Genomic DNA, 19,605 nt, shown 5'->3' with positions numbered 1-19,605 from the left:
GCTAACTAGAACGGCTGAATTTCTCTGGTTTTGTAAGAGTAAAATCTAACCCTAACTATAATGTTCCTGTACCCTTTATTTTTTTAGTGAATATATATATATATATATATATATATATATATATTTATTTATTAGCAGCACGTCCCGACCTTGTCCGGGAGCAATCAGGCTTCAGGGCCCCGGCCCCCGCCCGCCCCTACATCGTCCGTGAGTCCCCCGGAGTAGCAGCCCGTCCGACCTTGGCTTCAGGGCCCCCACCCGCCCCGACATTGTCCGTGGGTCCCCCGGAGCCTTACCTCATCCACCGCACCTCCCCGCGCTCCTGAGTTCACCGGTCCGCCGCTCCTCCCAGCCTGTCTGCCGCTCCTCCCCGCCTGTCCGCCGCTCCTCCCCGCGCTCATGTCCGCCGCTCCTCCTCGCGCTCCTGGACGCCGCTCCTCCCCGCGCTCCTGATGCCAGCAAGCACGTCGCGGCCGGCGCTACTTCTATGGGACTACTTTTTTTTTTTCTCGTAAATTTTTTAAATAACTTAGATTTTTTACATTTATATAGCTTATGTCCATCTGCACACCCTGACAATTACAACGATGTATCGGGTGTGTGGATTGGCGCTGTGGTTCCCGAGTTTACCCGCCTCTAAGGTTCAAAGTTCTTCCTTTATAATAGTAGTATAGATATAAAACACCCAATGGCAGTCACCGCTGGATAGTTAAAGTTAGGAAGGGTAGTTTTTAGGGGTATTAAATATTTTTTAGGCCTCAGATGTTTAGGGGTACTAGGGAGATTTTAGTGTTCACGGGTGTTCACGGAGTATAAGAGTAAGACAGTTTCTGTGTCAAAGTATGGGGCACGTATGGGAATAGTTCTCAATCAGGCGGTTTCTGTTTAAACATCTGGAGTAAGTGTGAAAAAAGGGCCTTCTACCGGAATTGAAATTGAGTGCAGTTAAAGGTGACTCATATTAATATAATGTGAGAAAGCTTTATAGCAAAATGTTGTGCCTTTGTGAACTGCTGTTGATATGGAAACCCTATTATAGCCAGTAACATGGCTCAGAACTTTAATAGTTCGCTGTTGAGATTTATTAATAACTTTCAGATCACAGGTTCAGGTCTTGATGGAGCTGACTCGGCTGTCATCCTTATGCGGTTGATTAAAGGAATGCTGCTGACCTGGCAAATGCTAAGCGGAGGTTCCAATGGGGTGGGGTTCACAATTGAAGCTATGCTATCAAGTGCTCTATTCAGACCAAGTTCTCCTAGTTGATACACCATTGAATCAGGTTGCACAACACTGATAAAAACATAGCACAACTGTAGAAATACATATAATGCATCATACATGCCATTTTACTTTATCTAGTAATATTATATTTAGAAAGCTATAATTTGGGTGGCAACGTTGTAGCTGTTGACTATATGTACCATGGTAGGTATTCTTTTGCTTAAATAGGAGGCAATGTGTGAATTAAGGTGATGAAACTCTTGCAGATTATTATCCCGAAGCTGTGCTATCGTAGAGTGGCATGCACAAAGCAGACCTTCTTGTCAGAGGATGGATATTATTGTACACAGTTGCAACCTGATCTGACCACATGTAAGGGTTCAAAGGCTTTCATAGAATGGCACTGTGAGGGAAGTTATTAGCATGGTGAAGGAAAAAATTGCATCATGCAGGAGAATAGAGTGGAGCCACTGCTAAATTATGCTTTTTATGCAGTCATTCATTAATCTCGTACCTGCCTCAGTGTTGTTAACTATTACCTGCTGGACTCCAGGTGTGGACTTACTCGCTAGACAATACCACATAATGTGTTTCTCAGAATGTCAACTAGTATTGTGAGAGTGTGTCTGGATTCTGCAAATCGCGAATGTCCTGGGTTTTGGTTAACTGGGATTTATTAATATTTTACATTACACCATATTGATTTGTGCAAACTTTCTTGAAATTGTAGGAAGAAGGAACCATCAACCAACAAGAAAGATCGAGTGAATCACTGTCTCACAATATGCGAAAATATAGTTGCTCAGTCTTTAAGGTAGGTTTTGTTTTCTTTTTAAAGTGATTTCTGGCTCACAATGTTGTCTCTGAAGTGTTCTTTATTTTCTTAGATTTTAAGTGTTATATTTCTCTCCCAAATTCAAAGAGTTTAATTTTCATCTGAATATATAGAAAGAAGTGTTCACTCTGCTGACGGATGTGTTGCACCTTTTTAAATGTTTTTGTAAAGTTATTTGTATTTGCATGTATAATGAAAAATACATGACAAGTGTCACAACTATAACACATGGAGGAGGGAAGAGGGGTGAGGAATGAGAAAAAGGGGTTAGGGATGAAAAAGAATAAATGCGGTAACATATGGTGCATAGTAGTAAGCAGCAGCAGAACGCCTTCTCCTTCACATGGACTCCAAACAAACATTGTCAACTGAGTAAGCTCAGGCCCTTAATAACTCACTGGCCTCACTCGACCATAGCTGCGGGTTCAGTGGCAAGGTAGCAGGGAGACTCCATCCCAACAGTTGTGATGGATTGTCTGAGATCCTCACACCATTTGGTGAGGGGCGGCATGGTGAGGGACAGAGGACTAACCTGGAATTCAGACCCTTATGGCGAGGTTGGCCCATATAAGTAAGAAGCAGTTCCCAAATACTTTTGCGGTGAGATCGCTGAGGCATCAAATCACAGAAATTGGTCAGTTGCTTCTGGCAATACGCAGTGTCTCGTAGCCAAGGAGACTCAGTGGGGGCACTTCGTCGGCTCCATTGGATGGCCACTCTGCGCTTAGCTAATAGGAGTAGCATTGCAATAAGGTGGTGATTGTAGGGCTCAAGATGGGTGGAAGGTAGATAGGGGCCAGTGATAGTGCATATGATTGAAGATGCCCCTTCCCAGAACTCGATTACTCTAGGGCATCTCCACGATAAGTGTATGAGGTGGCCTCTAGAGAGGTGCATCTCAAACATTGCGCATCAACAACAAGCCCCATGTTGAAAAGGTGGGTGGGGGTGAGGTAGAGGCTGTGTAGAAACGTAAAGTTCAACGATCGCAGCCTATAGTTGGGGAGATAGTGTTGCTGTCTGGCCACAGTAGTAGGATCACTGGTTGTCGTTTAGATGGGGGTCTATGTCTCATATTCATGAGGTGCACGCTATTGCAGGTCGACTGGCGCGGATGTCTGCATGATGGAATATAGTCTAGTAACTAGTTTGCGTGGTAATGGTTTTGTTATCATATGCTCCAGGGCTGGAATTGTGAGCGGGGTGCTGGGAATGTGTTGTGCAAAGTGCTGCAGGCAGCTCGGGGTTGGTGATACAGAAGCATTTCTAAGACCTTGGGGCACGAGGTAACAGATGTCTCAAATGGTGGCAACAATTGGTCCTCTGAATACAGATTGGAGTAAGTTGTGAGGTCTCTCCTTCGGGCACTGTTGCAAAGTCATCCTGTGCCCTGAGCACTCCCATTTTTTGCTGACTGGTTCTATCGGTAACTGACTCTGACTGTCCCTGGGCTACTGTGAAAACACCTATGTACACTAGGGTACATATGGGTTAGGGTATCCCTATGATTGGCCTCCTCTATAAGGCCCTAGTATATAATAGGGTAGGGGGATTAAAACTACCATTAGGACCCTAGTATATAACAGGGCATGACAGTTTAGAGACCAGCAGCCCTTTCTGCACTTGCATGTGTGCACTGCTGAGAGCCTGAGGTCAGTTTAAAAGAAACCCTGTGTTGCAGAACTGGTTTTAAAATGTAAATTGTGCTCAAGCTCGACTTTGGTGATTGGGGCACTTAAAAATCGATAAATTGCAATGGTCCACCATATTGGGTACCCCCATGTTCTCTCCTAGGTGGCCCAGGGGGTGGGGGGCAAGAAGGGGTCAGGTACTTATAAGGAGGACCATTATAAAAGAGGTTTTATATGCCTGGGGATAGAGACATTGCACATCTCATTTCCCTCATTGTAGTAAAGTGCTAGCTAAAATCGACTTTTGTGCTTGGAGCACTGTGGAGTGAGGCTCACAATATATTTACATATTCAGCACCCCTAAAGACTCCCCTAGGTGTTTCAGATTTGGTGGTCCTGCATATATAGGCAGGGTCCTTATAAAATATGTTTTATAAACCCAGCTTAGTTCATTTTCCCATTGTAGATCCTTGGCCACATAGGTTAACATGGCAATAAGTTATTAATTGTTAACTAACGGTAGGGATAGCTGGAAAATATAATTCGAGGACTTAGGCGAATGGTATTGATGAATCCAACAATATGAAGTTGTTGGGTTTATTCTAACATGTACAGAAAAGACGTTATAAGACTTTCGTGCCTATACGCCAAAAATCAGCCTTCCAGTGGTCTGCATTGATTGGTCAGAGTTAAGTGGATTAGCCAGGCTGCTTTGATGTAGTGATAAGTGGCATCCGGGGTGAGGAGCCATCTGGGAGGAGAGGGTTCTGCTACACAGGAATGCCATAGCAAAGGGGAGGGGTCATAAACCATGAGCTTCAAAGGAAGAAGGGGACCGGCAGAAGAAGCCAGGTCCATCTACACCCATCCCCTCTGAACCTAGCTAGATGGCAGGCTTATGGAAGGTTTGTGCAAATGCAAGGGGGAGGGAGACTATGGAGATAAGCCATCCTGGAGGTTGGTTTAGCTAGCTCTTGCCTCTCTGCTGAGATTCAGCCATATTGAATTTTGGAGAAATAGTGCTCTCTGGGAGACCATTGTGCCACACTTTGGAGAAAATGCCCTTTACCTCATTGGACTGGGGTGCCCTTATGATTGACCCCAGAGAACACTGAATACGTATCTGATTGGGGCAGATCCTCTCAGATCTGCTGCTTGAAACAAGAAGAAGGGTCCTGCTGGAGGTTTGATGTGCACCAACCAGGCCTTGCAATCTGTCTGACTGCGCTTGCTGCACAATCAGGAACTACAGCACTGTGGACCTGACCTGCTTCAAAAGGAATAAAGCTACAGGTTAACAAAGGGTTATGTCCAAGTGGATTGTGAGAACTGAAGTCCTAAACTTTCAAGGACCATCTTGGAGCTTCCAGACCCTTGGAGTAAGTTTTGGACAATTTGGAACCTCAAAAGGAACTTCAGAAAAAACGTTCCAGAATTTTGGAGCGACCCTCAACCGCGAGCCAGCCTGCCCTCTAGGTTTGTCCAGCTGAAAAGCTCTGGAGGTCTGACTTCTAGAATTGGACCGGGAGCTCGTCCAAGGCCAAGCCTGCGAACCCTCACCGAACCTGGCTTGGTGAAGATCATAGAGGGACCGCGGGAGAAAAAGCTCCATAAAAGTTTTTAAGTCCGAAGGTAAAAGTCTTGACCGGCTCAGGCGTGGCAGTCAATCCTTTGACCTTAAATCGTGCTCGAGCCTGAATCCCTGGTTCAACCCGATGGAAAGCTCCGGAGGTCTGACTTTCATAATTTTACTGGGAGCTCGTCGATCCAGGACTGGTGGAGAGCCTAGAGGGACCCTGGCAGAAAAAGCTCCAGGACAGATTCTAAGTCAGAAGGTAAAAACAGACTGAGGCCTACCGCGAGGGGTAGCTGAGCAGGGCTCTATTGCGGTTGGCCCGAAACTTAGACTCTGTTCCGGTTTAGCATGACCAGATTTCCCAATAGGCGTTATAGGTTTATAGTGCTAAATCTTTAAAAATCATATAATAGGTTCCCTAGATTAGATTGTTTTCGTTTTGGTGTCATTGTAAAGATAAAAATGTTCCCGTTTAAATAAATTGGTGTTGGATTTTTATTGTTTGTTGTGTCTTAATTATTTACGGAACTAGTGTTGTTAAATGCTTTACATACCTGTCTCTGAACTTAAGCCGGTCTGCTCTCAGCCAAACTATTTATTTTATTGTATTTATTTATTCCACTTGTCAGGCGCAAAAATCATCCCCAAAGAGATCTCTAGAGTGCCTTTGCTGTGTGGGAGCAGACTGTGAGTGAGAGCTTGCTGAGTGAATAGCCATGTTTTCAAATGTTTTTTTTTAATGTGGTGAGGTCCGAGCATGCTCGAATGGCTAAAGGTAGCCGATTCCAATGATGACGGGCCAGAAAGGAAAAGGCGCGGCTGCCAAACCTAGTTGTTCTATGCCCCAAATGCAATAGAAGCAATAGATCGCTCAATCTAAGCTCACGTGCCAGGATGTATGGCCACACTTTCTGCCTAAGGTAGAGTGGACCCTTCCCCAGCAGGGGTCTTACGCACCAGACAGAGAAGTTTGAAAAGGGCATGCTTTTTAATCGGGAGCCAGTGAAGGAAGCGGAGAGAGGGTACTGATGGTCAGCGTGGGGTGGGGGAGAGGAATTTAGGAGAAAGCCTGCAGCAGAGTTCTGCACCACCTGGAGCCTGGCCAGTAGGTTTTTATTGCTGCCCACCAGAAGGGCATTGCCGTAGACCAGGCAGCTTTTTATCAGCGTTTGAACCAGGGTCTTCCAGGCATGGAGAGGGGTCCATTGAAAGACCTTTTTAGGTCTCGGCTAGCGTAGGCTGCGCACATGCGCAGTCTCGCTGGCGAGATTTTATGTTTCTTAGTAGCAAGGCTAAATCCCACCTCTCTTCTCCATTGGCTGACTTCCTAAACAGCCATTGGAGAAGAGGTTTTAGTGATGTCATTTTTTCCATCTAAGCCCCGTCTTTTTCGGATTGAGGGGCGTATTTTTTCGTTTCTTTCTCATTCTTCTCCATTGGCTGACATGTAACAACAGTCAAAAACACGCCCGTTGTTTACATTCCAGCCAATGGAGAAGAGGGGAGAAAGAAAAGCACGCCCCCCATTCGTAAAAGTGCGGGGCTTACAGACATGGCGATCGCTTGTTGCTTCCTCGCCTCCTGTATGGAAGAGGAGGTTACATCTGGAAAGTGTTCCAAGCCAGTAAGTCCCTCTCTGGTACTGCTCCCCCGCACCCCCCATAGTGATGGGTGTATGGTCGTTTAGGCAGGGATCTAGGTCAAGTGGCGTGGATGTCTATGCGCACGCCCGAAGGCCCCCAATCATGGCTGCGCTGCCCTTGGTCCGCAAGATGGCTCCAGCAGGTCCCAGTCATCTGTCGCTGCCTGCACAGCTGCCCCCAATGCGGGGATGCGTCTCCGCCGCTTCGTATGGCTTCCTTTTTGAAAGATTCAAGAGTGGGCATCCCTGTTGTGTTCCACGGATAACCGGGAATGGTTCTGCCAGCATTCTGTTGAGCGGCACACGGGCAGTGGGCAGGTGTGTAGGAGCTGAATCTGACGAAGGAATCTGGAGCTCAGTCCCATTCATGCTAATAGCAAAAATAGGTAAGGCCACTCGAGGGAGTCATAGGCCTTTGCGCAGTGAAGGAGAGCAGCGACAGTCGGGACCTGGGGGTTTAGATGGTGCACAGATTATGGAAAGTTGAGCGGCCTAGGATTAACCTGGATTGATCTGGCCAAACTATCTTGGGTAAGAAGGTTAGATTTTGGCAAAGATCTTATTGTCCCCATATATCATGGACCCCGGCCTTTAGGAACTGCAATGCTGCGCTGGTTTATCTATTTTTTAGGATCATCACAATGACTGCTTCCCTGAGAGACGATGGGTAAGATGCCTTTCTCCAACGATTCTCTGAAGATTGCTAACTAGTGGGATGCAAGGGTCGGAGCAAATGTTTTGTAAAAAGCAGTTGTCAGGCCATCAAGGCCGGGTGCTTTGTCGCCCAGGAGACCGCACATATCCTACATATGCAGCTCCACTGTGATAGGTGAATCGAGGTACTCCCGAAGAGCGTAGACCAAAGTGATGAGTTGTGCCATGTCAAAGTATTCTTTTAGATCGCCGTACAAGTGGGCTGATGTGGCAGTGTACAACATAGCATAAAAGGAATTCATGGTGTTTAATAGAGTTTTGCGGCTGGGTTGGAGGTCCTCATACGTAGAATCTTGCGTAATGGACCTTCAAGTTTCCTGCTTGGGTGGTCATCCTCCCCATAGCGCCTCTCTGTCCAGGTGATGGGTTTCGCTGGTAGCCTCCTGAAAAGTCTGCTAATTTATCTTGGATCTCCGCTAACTTGTCTGTGTTGTGAGAGCGGAAATATTCCTTTTCTAAGACTTGGATTTCTCGCTCTAGGAGGGCAAGCCTTCCTCGTATAGCTTTAAGGACCCCAGATTGCTTTGCAATGCACACTCCACGAATAACCGCCTTGAAGGCCTCCTAGAGTATGGCTGGAAAATTGACAGAGCCCTTGTTGTGTTTGAAGAACTTTATCTCTGTATGAATTTCTTCATGGAATGCAGCATCGTACAGCACCCCGAAGGGCAGGCACCAGGTGAAAGCACGCAAGACCGAATGGGGGCGGGGGATCAGTAACTCCAACACAACAAGGTTGAAAAGGGTGTGAGGTAGGTGTGACACTTGTGTGACCCAGGTCTGAGCATCCCGCGTAACTGACCAATAGTCAATCCCGGACCATGCATTGTGATGGGCCATAATACAGGTAGGATGCATGTGCTGACAGATGTCTTGCAGGCAGTTATCATGCATAAATGTGTTAAGTGTCAGTGCCGCGTGGGGATGTCTGCTCCTGGATGTCTTGGACCTGTTTAGTTGGTTGTCTAATGTAACATTGAACTCTCCTCCTCATATTATAGCCCTCGGTCCCAAACTGGAAATTAGCTGCCAAATCCTGGAAAGGGAGTCTAGGTCTTCTGTATTAAGGCCGTAGATAGCAGCTGGTATAACAGGTTGTCAGTGCAGGGTACTTGCAAGCAGCACATATCTGCTGCTCTCATCGCAGATTGCACGCAGTGTCTGCCACTGCATGCCTCTACCTAGTATAATAGTGACACCCCTAGCGTAGTTAAGATAAATAGGGAGGTGCGTTTCCCTGCACCAGCACATGCTCGACCCCAGTGCCAAGGATTGGGTGAGGTGTAGTTTCTGAATGAAACCAATGTCTACATGGTGCTGTTGAGGTACGCATATACTAAGCAAGCTTTTCTACGAATATTCAGGCCAAGGATGTTCCAGGTAAGGCATTTGGTGGAGGTCATGAAGCCATAAGGAAAGGATGTTTGGGTTGGGCATAGCAGTATCGTAGGGAGCGTCTCCTCTGGAAGGAGGTAACTGAAGCAGCAGTTCCATGCTGGGGAACGGGGAGGGGGAATACAACTTCAGACAACAATAAGAGTCAACAACCCAGATCCTCCCACCACCCACTCCAACCAAGAAACGTGGTTGAGTAAGGCATTCCCACCCTACATTCCAACTTCCCAATAGAAAAATCGTGATCAGTTCGGGACCCATCCCTGCAGACAGAAAGAGGCCGGGCGGACGCCCTTGTCGGTCAAACAAGGTGGCCGAATGTGTGCTTGGCACCCCATGGTCAGGAATTGGACTCTGTATGACTGATGGGTGAACTTAAGGTTCGGTGATGATCCCTAGAGGCAATAACATTGAGTCGCAGTCTGGCCTCTCGAGCTTTACGGTAGAATACGCTCCAGCCCACCCATAGGTGTATCACCAATGCATATGCTCTGAGGACCCCATGGGGTCATCCTTAATCATTGTCACTAGAGGGATTTTTTACTTGTCTCATGGAGATCCTCTGGGTGATGGCCTGGCACTGGTGACGCGCTTAGTGAATTTCAGGGCAGACTTGGATTAGGTGAAAATGTGTGGCTTCCCCTCAAATGGGATGCATAGCTTCGCGGGTACCTAAGAGCATGTGGTATGGCTGCCTTTTGAAGAATCCTTTTGTCTGGAAGAAACTCTTGTTGCGCCGCCTGATCTGGTAGGGTGAAATTGGGATAGAACAAGAGCTCGCTCCTTTGACAAGGATGGTCTGTCTGTCGCATGCAAGTCGAGAATGGTGTCGAGATCTATGTAATTCATCACTTTTGCTACGATGGGGTGCAGCACAACCACCAGAGGAGAACGTTGCCCCAGTGAGCGGTGTGCCCGTTTCACTATGACAACTGGAGAGAGATCCTGAGTCGGTGGAGGAGAACTTCCCCAAAATCCTCCATTTTGTTGATGGAGGTGGATTCTGGAAGACCAATAATCCGGAGGTTGTGCCTCCAAATCATCAAGGAACTTATCCATTCTCATCAGGTGTTCCTTGGACTCAGCTTTGTCATCGTCCACATTTGAGACACGAGTTTCTATGTGGTAGAGTCTGTGTTTGTGCCCGTCTTCATATCGGGAGGCCGCTCCTTCTCCTTCCGCGCGGCCAGTGCCTGGAACGACCTTCCACTCCACCTCAGACAGATATCATTGCTCCCCATCTTCGCAAGAAACCTCAAAACCTGGCTCTTCAATAGACCCCCTTCTTGATGGACTGGAACCTGCGACCCCCCACCCCCCACACACACACACACTCCCAGCGCCTTGAAGTTGTTTCATAGCATCCAAGTGGGTGGTGAGGATATCCAGCTTTGTATCAAAGGATTTGAGGTTGTTTTTCCTCCTAACCAGAAGTTCCTTGAGATCAATGTCTGTTTTAGTATCACCTCCTGATTAGTTGGAAGCCATGTCTCTAGGTGATTCTTGGCGAGGTAGGAGTCTGCTCTCAAAGGATAAGTTCTGTTGGTGTGTGTCATGTTTGCCCATGTTGACTGCCAGCGGCTCCGTCGATCGCTAGTCACAGTTGGAGATTCTCCGTGGTATGCGACAGGGCCAGGGTGGTAGAAATTCAGCAATAAAGAGCACGCTGCAAATAGAAGACACTGGTGTCCCAGCGCCCTCTCTTGAGCATCGCCACTCCTTGGATGGTCTCCGATTTCAGGGGGGCACGAGGAGGCCTGTGGACCCTGGGCAGCTGACCAGAGGAGGAGAGGCAGCCTTAGTCCACGATTTATTTATTTTTGACATTTGTAGATCGCACTGTTACCGTACGGTGTCCTGGCGCTGTCTTGATAACTTCTATAGCGAATCCCTGGGTTAGGTTACAAACAGCCATGTTTTTAGACATCTGCGAAAAGTCATCAACTCGGGGGACAATCGGAGTGCCACCGGAAGGGCATTCCAGGCCACCGCAGCCCCTCGACTAAAACTCCTGCCTCCCCAGCACACTTTCCTGGTGCGTGGGGTATTAATCAGTCCTAGTGTAGCTGACCTCAGAGCACTACCTGGTTTGTACCAATGAAAGTATTGACCAAGGAATGATGGACCTATGCCATGGACTGCCTTGAAAACAATGCACATGCTCTTAAATAGGATCCGCTTCCGTACTGGTAGCCAATGCAGCTTCACAAGTTCGTGCGAGATGGAAGCAAACTTGGGCAGACCTGTGAGAAGACGAGCTGCTGCATTCTGTAATATCTGTAACGTATCTAGTACTCCTTGCTTGGCTTCAAGGAGTAAACTGTTACAGTAGTCTAAACGTGAAAGCACCAGGGCCGTCACCACTGTTTTTTTGCAGTCCTCTGGAAGAAATGGGAGAACCTTCCGCAGGATTTTCAGCGTCCAGTGGATAGATGAGGCTATGGCGTTTACCTCGGGTCTATAAGAGAGTCTATCATCTATAACGACCCCCAAGTTCCTAACCTTACTGACCAGGGTAGGAAGGGTCCCCATCTCTTCTGGCCACCACCTCGGTCCCCAAAAGTTGACCGTAGAACCAAACAGTATCACTTCGGTTTTGTCCGAATTAAGTTTTAAGCAATTCCCGGCCATCCATGTGCTCACCGCCGTCATGCATTCCTGGAACTTACTGGCCACGTCATCCTCTCTCCCTGGTAGCAGCGACACCACAATCTGTGTGTCGTCTGCGTAAGATGTTAATTCAAACCCATGGGAGCGGATGACCGGGGTCAAGGAAGAGACATAGACATTAAACAAGGTAGGGCTCAGTGAGGAGCCCTGAGGAACCCCATAAGGTGGTTAAAAGGGTTTAGACTCAAAGTTTCCGAGCGCGACTACCTGGACCCTGTTGGTCAGAAAAGATCTCAAAATGTCTAGGGCCTTCCCCTGTACCCCACATTCTTCCAGCCGGTCCACCAAGATGGTATGGTGGACCGTATCAAAGGCCGCAGATAAGTCCAGCATGACCAGGGCCGCCCGGCCCCCCGAGTCCATCACCTTCCTGATCTCTTCCGTTGACTTAATCAGGGCGGACTCCGTGCTATGGCCGGGTCTAAACCCGTGCTGTGAAGTGTCTAGACCTTGAGTAGTTCCTAGGTGTGCGCTAAGCTGGATGTTCATAATTCTTTCTATGATCTTGGCCGGTAAAGGTAATCTTGCGATTGGCCGATAGTTGTTGGGGTCCGAAATATCGAAGTTAGACTTTTTTAATAGGGGCTTAATGGAGGCCCACTTCCAGCTCGATGGAAAATCCCCCTTCTCAAATAGCTGGTTAGATATTACAGCTAGGGCATCGGCTATGGGGGCTACTGCCAGCTTTGCAACCCTTACTGGGCAGGGGTTGTGGGGTGAACCCGATTTTAAACTCAGCAGATGGCTCTTGACCTCTTCTCCCTTTACTGGGGCAAAGCCAAGCAGTTTAATGCCCTGTGTGGTCGCGGTCCGGCTCCTAGACCTGGACACCTGCAGGCTCTGTGACACCTGGGCTTCCAACGATACAAAAATCTTTTTCACCTTGCTCGAAAAGAACTGAGCTAGGCTCTCACAGAGTTCCTGGCTTGGTGGCGTAGCTGCTGATTTGGGTGTAGCCAGGCTTACAACCGTATGAAAGAGTTCCTTTAGAAGAGCTTTTAGCCCCAAGGATACGGTCGGTAAAGTAGGATTGCTTGAGTTGTCTTATCCTCTATTTGTAGATTCCCTGACTGGCTCTATATTTCTTTTTCTTGGCTTCGATGTAATTTTTGCGCCAGGCTTGTTCTGATTTTTTACACTCGAGTTTTAGCTCCCTGAGTTCCTCTGTAAACCAGGGGGCTGATTGAACTGTATGAGAAGGGCGCAAACTTTTAGGTGGGGCCAATATAGTACAGGCCTGATCGATCCAATTAGCATAAGTAATGGCGGCTTCATCTGCCCCTGAAGGCAAGGGCACCATAGAGGTTACCAACAGTTCCTCCAAGGCAGTCCCATCTATTTTGTTCCAGGCTCTACTGATCTTGACTTCCTTCTTATTCTGTCTCGCCCTTTGTACTGTAGTGCCATGAATGCTAAACCAGACCACAGCGTGGTCTGACCAAGCTACAGGCTCTGATCTGGAAAACTTTAAGTCTGGGTGATTTGTAAAAATCCAGCCCAGGGTGTGGCCTGCTGTAGGAGTAGGACCAGTGACCACCTGTGTTAACCCCAGCCCTTCCATTAAGTCTTTTAACGCCGCTGTGTCGCTGTCCTGACTAGATTCCAAATGAAAATTAAGATCTCCCAGGACAGTGTAAGCCTTTGTGCACAGTGCTTCTTCTAAAAATTACCCAATGCCCCCAAAAACCTAGTCTTAATGCCTGGTGGTCTGTATATCAGACAGCCCTTAAAGGATTGATGGTCCGATAGGTTTAAGTTGAATGCTAGGACCTCACATGAATCAGATGATGAAGGGAGGAAACTGCCTTTAATAGAGGGGTGATAAATGACCGCAAGCCCACCCCTCCTTTTCTGCGGCCTATCCAGTGTATAACTAAGATATTCTTCTGGGGTCGCCTTCACTAGATCCGGACCAGAGGCCGCATCCGTCCAGGTCTCAGTGACAAATGCTATTTTGATTTCATGGTCTTGGATCAGTTCGGCTAGCTCTAAACTATGCTTGACCAATGATCTGGCATTGATCAGCAAGCAGTCAAAATCACTCCTCTTCACCTCCCCACTGATCCTGTTCCTCAGGGTCGTTGCCTGAATTTGGCTCATCAGGATATCCGGGATATTTTCCTGGCAGCCATGACAGACGAGAGGACCCCCTTGCGTGCTCTCTTCCAGCCACAGTGCCCTACAGCCTGTCTTTCTCCTCCCCGCATTCAGGCTTAGGAGTGTATTTCGCCCATAAACCTTACGTGGCGAGCTGCCAGGGGCGACACAGCCAAGGGTCAGGGCACTGGGCGCGGGTCCGGTGCGACCTTCGGCGCGCCACCGGTGTGCCCCCTGCTTTTGAAGTGTGGTTGTGAAAATGCCTAGAGGGCTCACCTTGGCCTAACCCAAGATGGCGGCCGTCTGGGCGAGCGCTGATAACAATCCCCCCTTCCTATGCCTCAGATGGACGTGAAACACAGCCCCAAGGTATGCGCTTCAATAATGCAAATGTCGGTGATTTAAATTCAATTAAACACAGATTCAGCAAAATGTTAAAACCTATTTAAAATTCTACAATTCAGTTCGCCGCCGCCACGATCATGGTGCTGAAACACCTGAAGCATGGAGGCCAGGCTGCGTGCACCAGGAGTTTCCTGGGGCGAGGGCTTTAAGAATCCCTGTAGGGCATGGGGGGTGGAGCGCCTCTCACAATCAGAAAATGAGGGTAGTAGCCAGGACCCCACGTGTTAGAGGACAGGAGTGATGTGTATCGGAGGTGACATGCGTCACATGGTGGCAGGTAAAAGGAGAGTCAGGAAGTTCAGAGAGTCAGCACTCCACATTCGTTGTAGGACCAGTCTTGGTTGTGGTTGCAGGATATTCATTTAGCTGTGGGGGGTTGAAGATGTTCATATTAGGCATGTGATGTGGCTCCATGCGATACATGCCCTCAGGATCCAGCGGGAACCAGCAGCGTCATAGGCAGCCACTGACTGCTGCAATGCACCTCTGGGCGAGAGCAGGCACAGTGCCCACAGCAGCAATCGTGCTCCAAGTTCAAGGCTGTGTGACTGCGCCTCATTCAGGTCGGAGTGCCGGCATCGCAGCGGGTCAGTAGTGGAAATCGGTGCAGGAGCTATGTGTTTCCCATCACACTGCGTCTGGAATCAGCAAGCCCAGCAACAGCAATCAACGGGCGGGATGCCAAGGAGAAAATGCCTGACTCTGCTGAGCTAGCCGCGGACATCTCACACTCACCTTTGGGGTGGGACCCCCAGATTGCTGTAACTTTACTTAAGAAAGTGAAATTCATAATGCTAGTATCTTAGATCCCACCCCCCTTCTATTATTGTGGGAGTGCTTGTACCAGGTGAGGGTATTGGAGCATTTTTTGTCTAACAAGAGTTAAAATTAGTGAGTCAGGTGCAGATGTACCCTGTCTCCTAGTCCTTCCACTTAGTGTCTATACTCCTGTTGCACAGCCATGCAGCCGTGTACTTTTCTGTTTATTGAGTCCTGTTCAGAGATTTTGTTAATTAGTTATAAGAGATGGTACTTGAGCCAGCCATTTTATGCTGACCTGTGTTGTTTGTTCTGGCTTTAAGGGCACGCCCTTGATTTGATTGCCTGCGCTGCGCCACTTTCACCTATTAGTCCCTTACCAGCTTCTTAAGTAGCCTTTCTTCTTTGGGCTTGAGATGCATTGAGCACCAGATCTGAGTTTTGTGTGCTAGGTTCCAGAAGCCACAGAACTCTGCAGAAGAGGAGCTCTTAGTGGTCCAACACCAATGGTGATTATTCTGAGATGCCTTCATAGCTTGAGTTCATATTTACATAATAAACGACCACAGGACTTAAAACTACGAAGTGCTTAACATATACTCATCCTACAATTCCTGAAGTTCATTATTTAGCTGTCCTTGTGGGAACCACATATGACAGAATATTTCCAACTCAAAGACTGATTGGAGAAGTGTGGCTCAATGGTTAGAAGAGGCAGACCATGAAGCAGTGGTCAGACCCGGGACCAGGGTTCAATTCCCGACGCGGCAGGGTCTTGAGCCCAAAATGTCCACGGACTCGATAGTTCTCGCTTCGGTGCCTGCTCGAATCACGGGTTCACACTCTCCAACTCCGGGCAATAGCTTGCTTAATCTCCACTATGGCCCCCCGCGGCGGGATGCCTGGCTTTCACCTTGGGGGTGCCCAGTACGGATTATCTTACAGGGAAAAACCAGGATGGGTTCCCAAAGCAAGCGCTTAGAGACCGTTGGTGATAATGCGCTATATAAATATAAATTACAAATTACAATGCTTGCATGTGAAGCCGAAGAAGGTGGAAAGAGGTTCCAGGACAGGACTGGACTGGAACTGACAAAGCGGTAAGCAGTTGCAAAAGTCTAAAAAGTTTGGGTTCCAAACCATACACCTGCCCTGAGTCCTGGCACGACACGTAAAAAATATTAAGGTCTAGCACTTTGTTACAGATGGTCTCTATCCGTCTTATTTGGAGTTCAGGTGTCAAAGAACTGTTGGCCTCAGACAATGTCTTTTTGTCATGGCTCTTGCCCATACTAATTGGGCCCTCTGCTTTGTAATATAATTAATTACCAAAAGCTGCTATTCTAGATGTCGCTCATCTCTCACAAAGTTTTTATCATTTTATATTGGGGCCTCAGGACAGCGATGCAGTAGTAATGCTTATCTAATTGTATCCTATTCCCCAAAACTGTTGGTCTTCTACATTAGTTTGGAAAGACAAAACCCTTGTCTCGACCCATCTTTTGTCACAGAGCCTGTCCCAGACCATTTCATTGTTTCCACTACAAGGATTTACTCAGCACATCCAACAGTTCTTTTACTTGCGCCTCCGAGAGAAAAGTCAACAGACTTGATCTTTGAAGGAGAATCTCTTTAATTATCTTGTACTGTTATTAAACATGACAAGTTTTGGGGAACCTTGTGGGCTTTGGACCGAAATTTCTGTCATATAATCATCTACTATATAGACAGTCAATTACTTTAATTAGTTAGTGGTATCCTATCGGCATCCTTCCTCAATGAGAGGGGGCACCCAGTTGGGATGGCCTCTCTTGTCCCTACCATTTACCTTCGCCATTGAGCCCTCTGCTAGAAGAACAGCAGCCGATGAGGCATTGTGAGGTGATTGCTATACGATTTTGAAGTGATGTGACCAGATTTTTAAAGCGCAACAAGTACCTTGAAAGGTGTCTACAGAAAAAAGAGACAAACAAACAAAGTAAATAGAAAGTGCTCCTATCCCATTGGAATTCTGCTGATCAAATTCTAGTTCTTTAAAAGCCAGGTCTTCAGATCTTTCCTGAACTTAGGGAATGAAGGAGAAAGCTGTATGAGGGATAGTACCTCATTCCAGAGATTTGCCGCTCTCACCAAAAAGAGTTTGCCACCCGAGCCAGTTTGTTTAAATATAGACCCAACCAAGGGGGGCGTGGCTAGCCGGGCAGCAAAATGGCCGCCTCTTGAGCGGGCCCTGCCGGCTGAGGCTTTTATCCAGCATTAATCCTGATTCTTCCGTGAATACCTAGCACAAAAATACTAGAAATTGGTAGCGGAGGCTAAGACACACCTGCTGACTGACTCACGAGACTTGAATTTGCCTGTGTGGTGTGCCGCACGTGCCCGACGAAACACCGGAGTGACCCTGCTGGGAGGACCGAGGGTTGCGGTGCCCTGCCCTGGTGCGCGCTGCCACCTGAGCCCGAGGCTGCGGAGGCCCAGCGGGGTCCGACTGCTCACATCGAAGCGAGTGCGGGCGGCGCTACATGACGCCTGGAGAGGTACCCGGAGTTTATACCGCTGCATGCATCGCTGCCCTAAAGTGCAGAGGGCTCAACTAGGAGGCGCGGGACTAGGTGGCAGAAGTTCTTGAAGCCGCCCCAACACAGCGCCATGTTAGACGCGACGGAAAGCAACTGCAGAGCGGTGTCTGACACATTACAAAGAGGTACTGCGAGGGACCCGTAAAGTTGGGGTATATGCGCACGGGAAGGGTCGACTCCCCGAGGGATTATACACTCGGATCACCTGCGTGGTACAGTTCTCGCTCCGAATGGGGGTGGAATTTGCGCCCCCCCCCCCCCCCCCCCCCCAAAGAATTGCTCCTGAGCGGTGAAAGCGCAGCAATTCGAGATAGCAAAGGGCGGAGGAAGGACCCCCTAATTCGTCCATAAGACAGCACCTGGGCGGCTGAACGTGCCGCGTTGCGCAAACCTCTAGCCCAGTGAGGGCCGGCCTTTTGCGCGATCATCACACGCAACGAGACACCACTGTCATTTGGACCGCGCGAGGCCTGGAAGTATCTGACGGCGCTACCCAGAAAGCTGACTGTAGTTGCGCGGCCCGATCCATCCTACAAGGTCCCCGACCACTCACAACGACGCCGCCATTAAGGTATAATTGGAATTGACACTTGGCATATTACTTGCCCTTTGTACAATAATCCTACCCATCTAGAAAGATAGAGACTCCACCTGAGGCTGCCCTACACTACCCTTGGCGATTGCTACTCTGCCCTGTGGGGGGATGTGATCCAAACGGGTCTTTCACTACCAGGTACAGAAGATAACAAGTGGGGCACCCTGCTACCAGGACACCATGGGCAAAGTTGATAATCGCCAGCCCAAAATAACATTTGAAAACAAGCACCCACCAAAGCAAAGCGACCCGAACAGAGACGCTGAGATGGAAGATGCACCAGGGGCGAGCCAAGATGACGACATTAGGTCACTCATGTTGGAGGTGCGCACCAGCCTTAAGAGCATTGATACAAAATTGGACGCCCTGACAACTCAACTTGAGGGAGTACGCTCCCAGGTCTCAACGCACGAAACGCGGCTGGACTGTCTTGAAAACCGCCATGTTGAGGAATGCGAGTTTCAGCGGGAAGCTAAGGAGCTCATCTCGGCCATGGATAAGCAGTTGGAGGCCTTGCGTGCAAAGGCAGATGATTTGGAAGTGCGTTCCCGGAGGAGCAACATCCGAATCACCGGAATTCCGGAGACGACAGCCATCGTGAAAATGGAAGTATTTATTTCTGATTTATTGCACGAACTCTTTGACCCACACTTTTTCCCTGTCTTTACTGTAGAACGTGCACAAAGAGCGCTTGGCCAGAAACCCCCGGTGGGGGGGGCACACCCAGACCTATACTAGCCAAGTTACTGAATTATCAAGACAGGGACTTAATATTACAGCTGGCCAGAGAAAAAGGACGCATCACGCACAAGGCGAACTCAATATCCTTCTACCCTGATTTCACACCGCTAGTACAGGCAGCTCGCCGAGAGTTCTCACCAGCTAAGCGACTCCTATTTCAAGCTAAGATTCCGTACTCTTTACTGTACCCTGCGAAACTTAAAATATCACATGATGGCACTGCACATTATTTTAATGACGCTAAATCCGCGCTCAAATTTGCCAAACACGTCTGCGGCTCCAAGGAGACACGGAGAGGTGCTGCGAGTGGTAATGTAGAAGGTCACATGAGCGACAACGATTGATATTGTGCGCCTAGTTTGTGTGAAACTATATGTGAGATGTAGCGCTCTTGTCGCTCGTATTATAAGTGCCTGCAAATTGTTGATCTTTTTGTGCTCAGGAGTAGATGCTGGATGCCATATGTCCAATTTCTAGTTGAAACTTGTTATATTCATAATGGAATTTTCGCCTTATAATTAGACCATGTGGATTTATTAGCCAATCAATGTTAGGTATTTGCAGAAATAGATCTCTACCTCTCGGCCACCCTATGCAAACGGGGGTATATGCGCGTGCTGCCGCGCCTCCGGGGGCGTCTCCCAATGTTTAGAGTTTCTATTAACTTCCACACTTTGCGTGTTTATGGGGGGGTTCTGACACAACCTGATTGGGGGGTTGATGTGGGTGGGGGGAGGTTGGG

General features: G+C 48.2%; 1 protein-coding gene across 2 annotated transcripts in view; it reads left to right on the top strand.

Annotated features, from left to right (window-relative positions):
* HTT (huntingtin) overlaps positions 1–19,605 on the top strand; it is a 2,178,328-nt gene that overhangs the window by 41,493 nt on the left and 2,117,230 nt on the right. For both annotated transcript variants that reach the window (XM_086964158.1, XM_086964157.1), the window contains exon 2: positions 1,955–2,038. In XM_086964158.1, the coding sequence (XP_086820284.1) occupies positions 1,955–2,038 (84 nt within the window). The remainder of the gene's footprint in view (positions 1–1,954; positions 2,039–19,605) is intronic.

Source organism: Lissotriton vulgaris, chromosome 3_2 (genome assembly GCF_964263255.1).
Source record: "Lissotriton vulgaris chromosome 3_2, aLisVul1.2, whole genome shotgun sequence".
NCBI classification, from domain to species: Eukaryota; Metazoa; Chordata; class Amphibia; order Caudata; family Salamandridae; genus Lissotriton; species Lissotriton vulgaris.
This window is presented reverse-complemented; position numbering and strand designations above follow the sequence as displayed.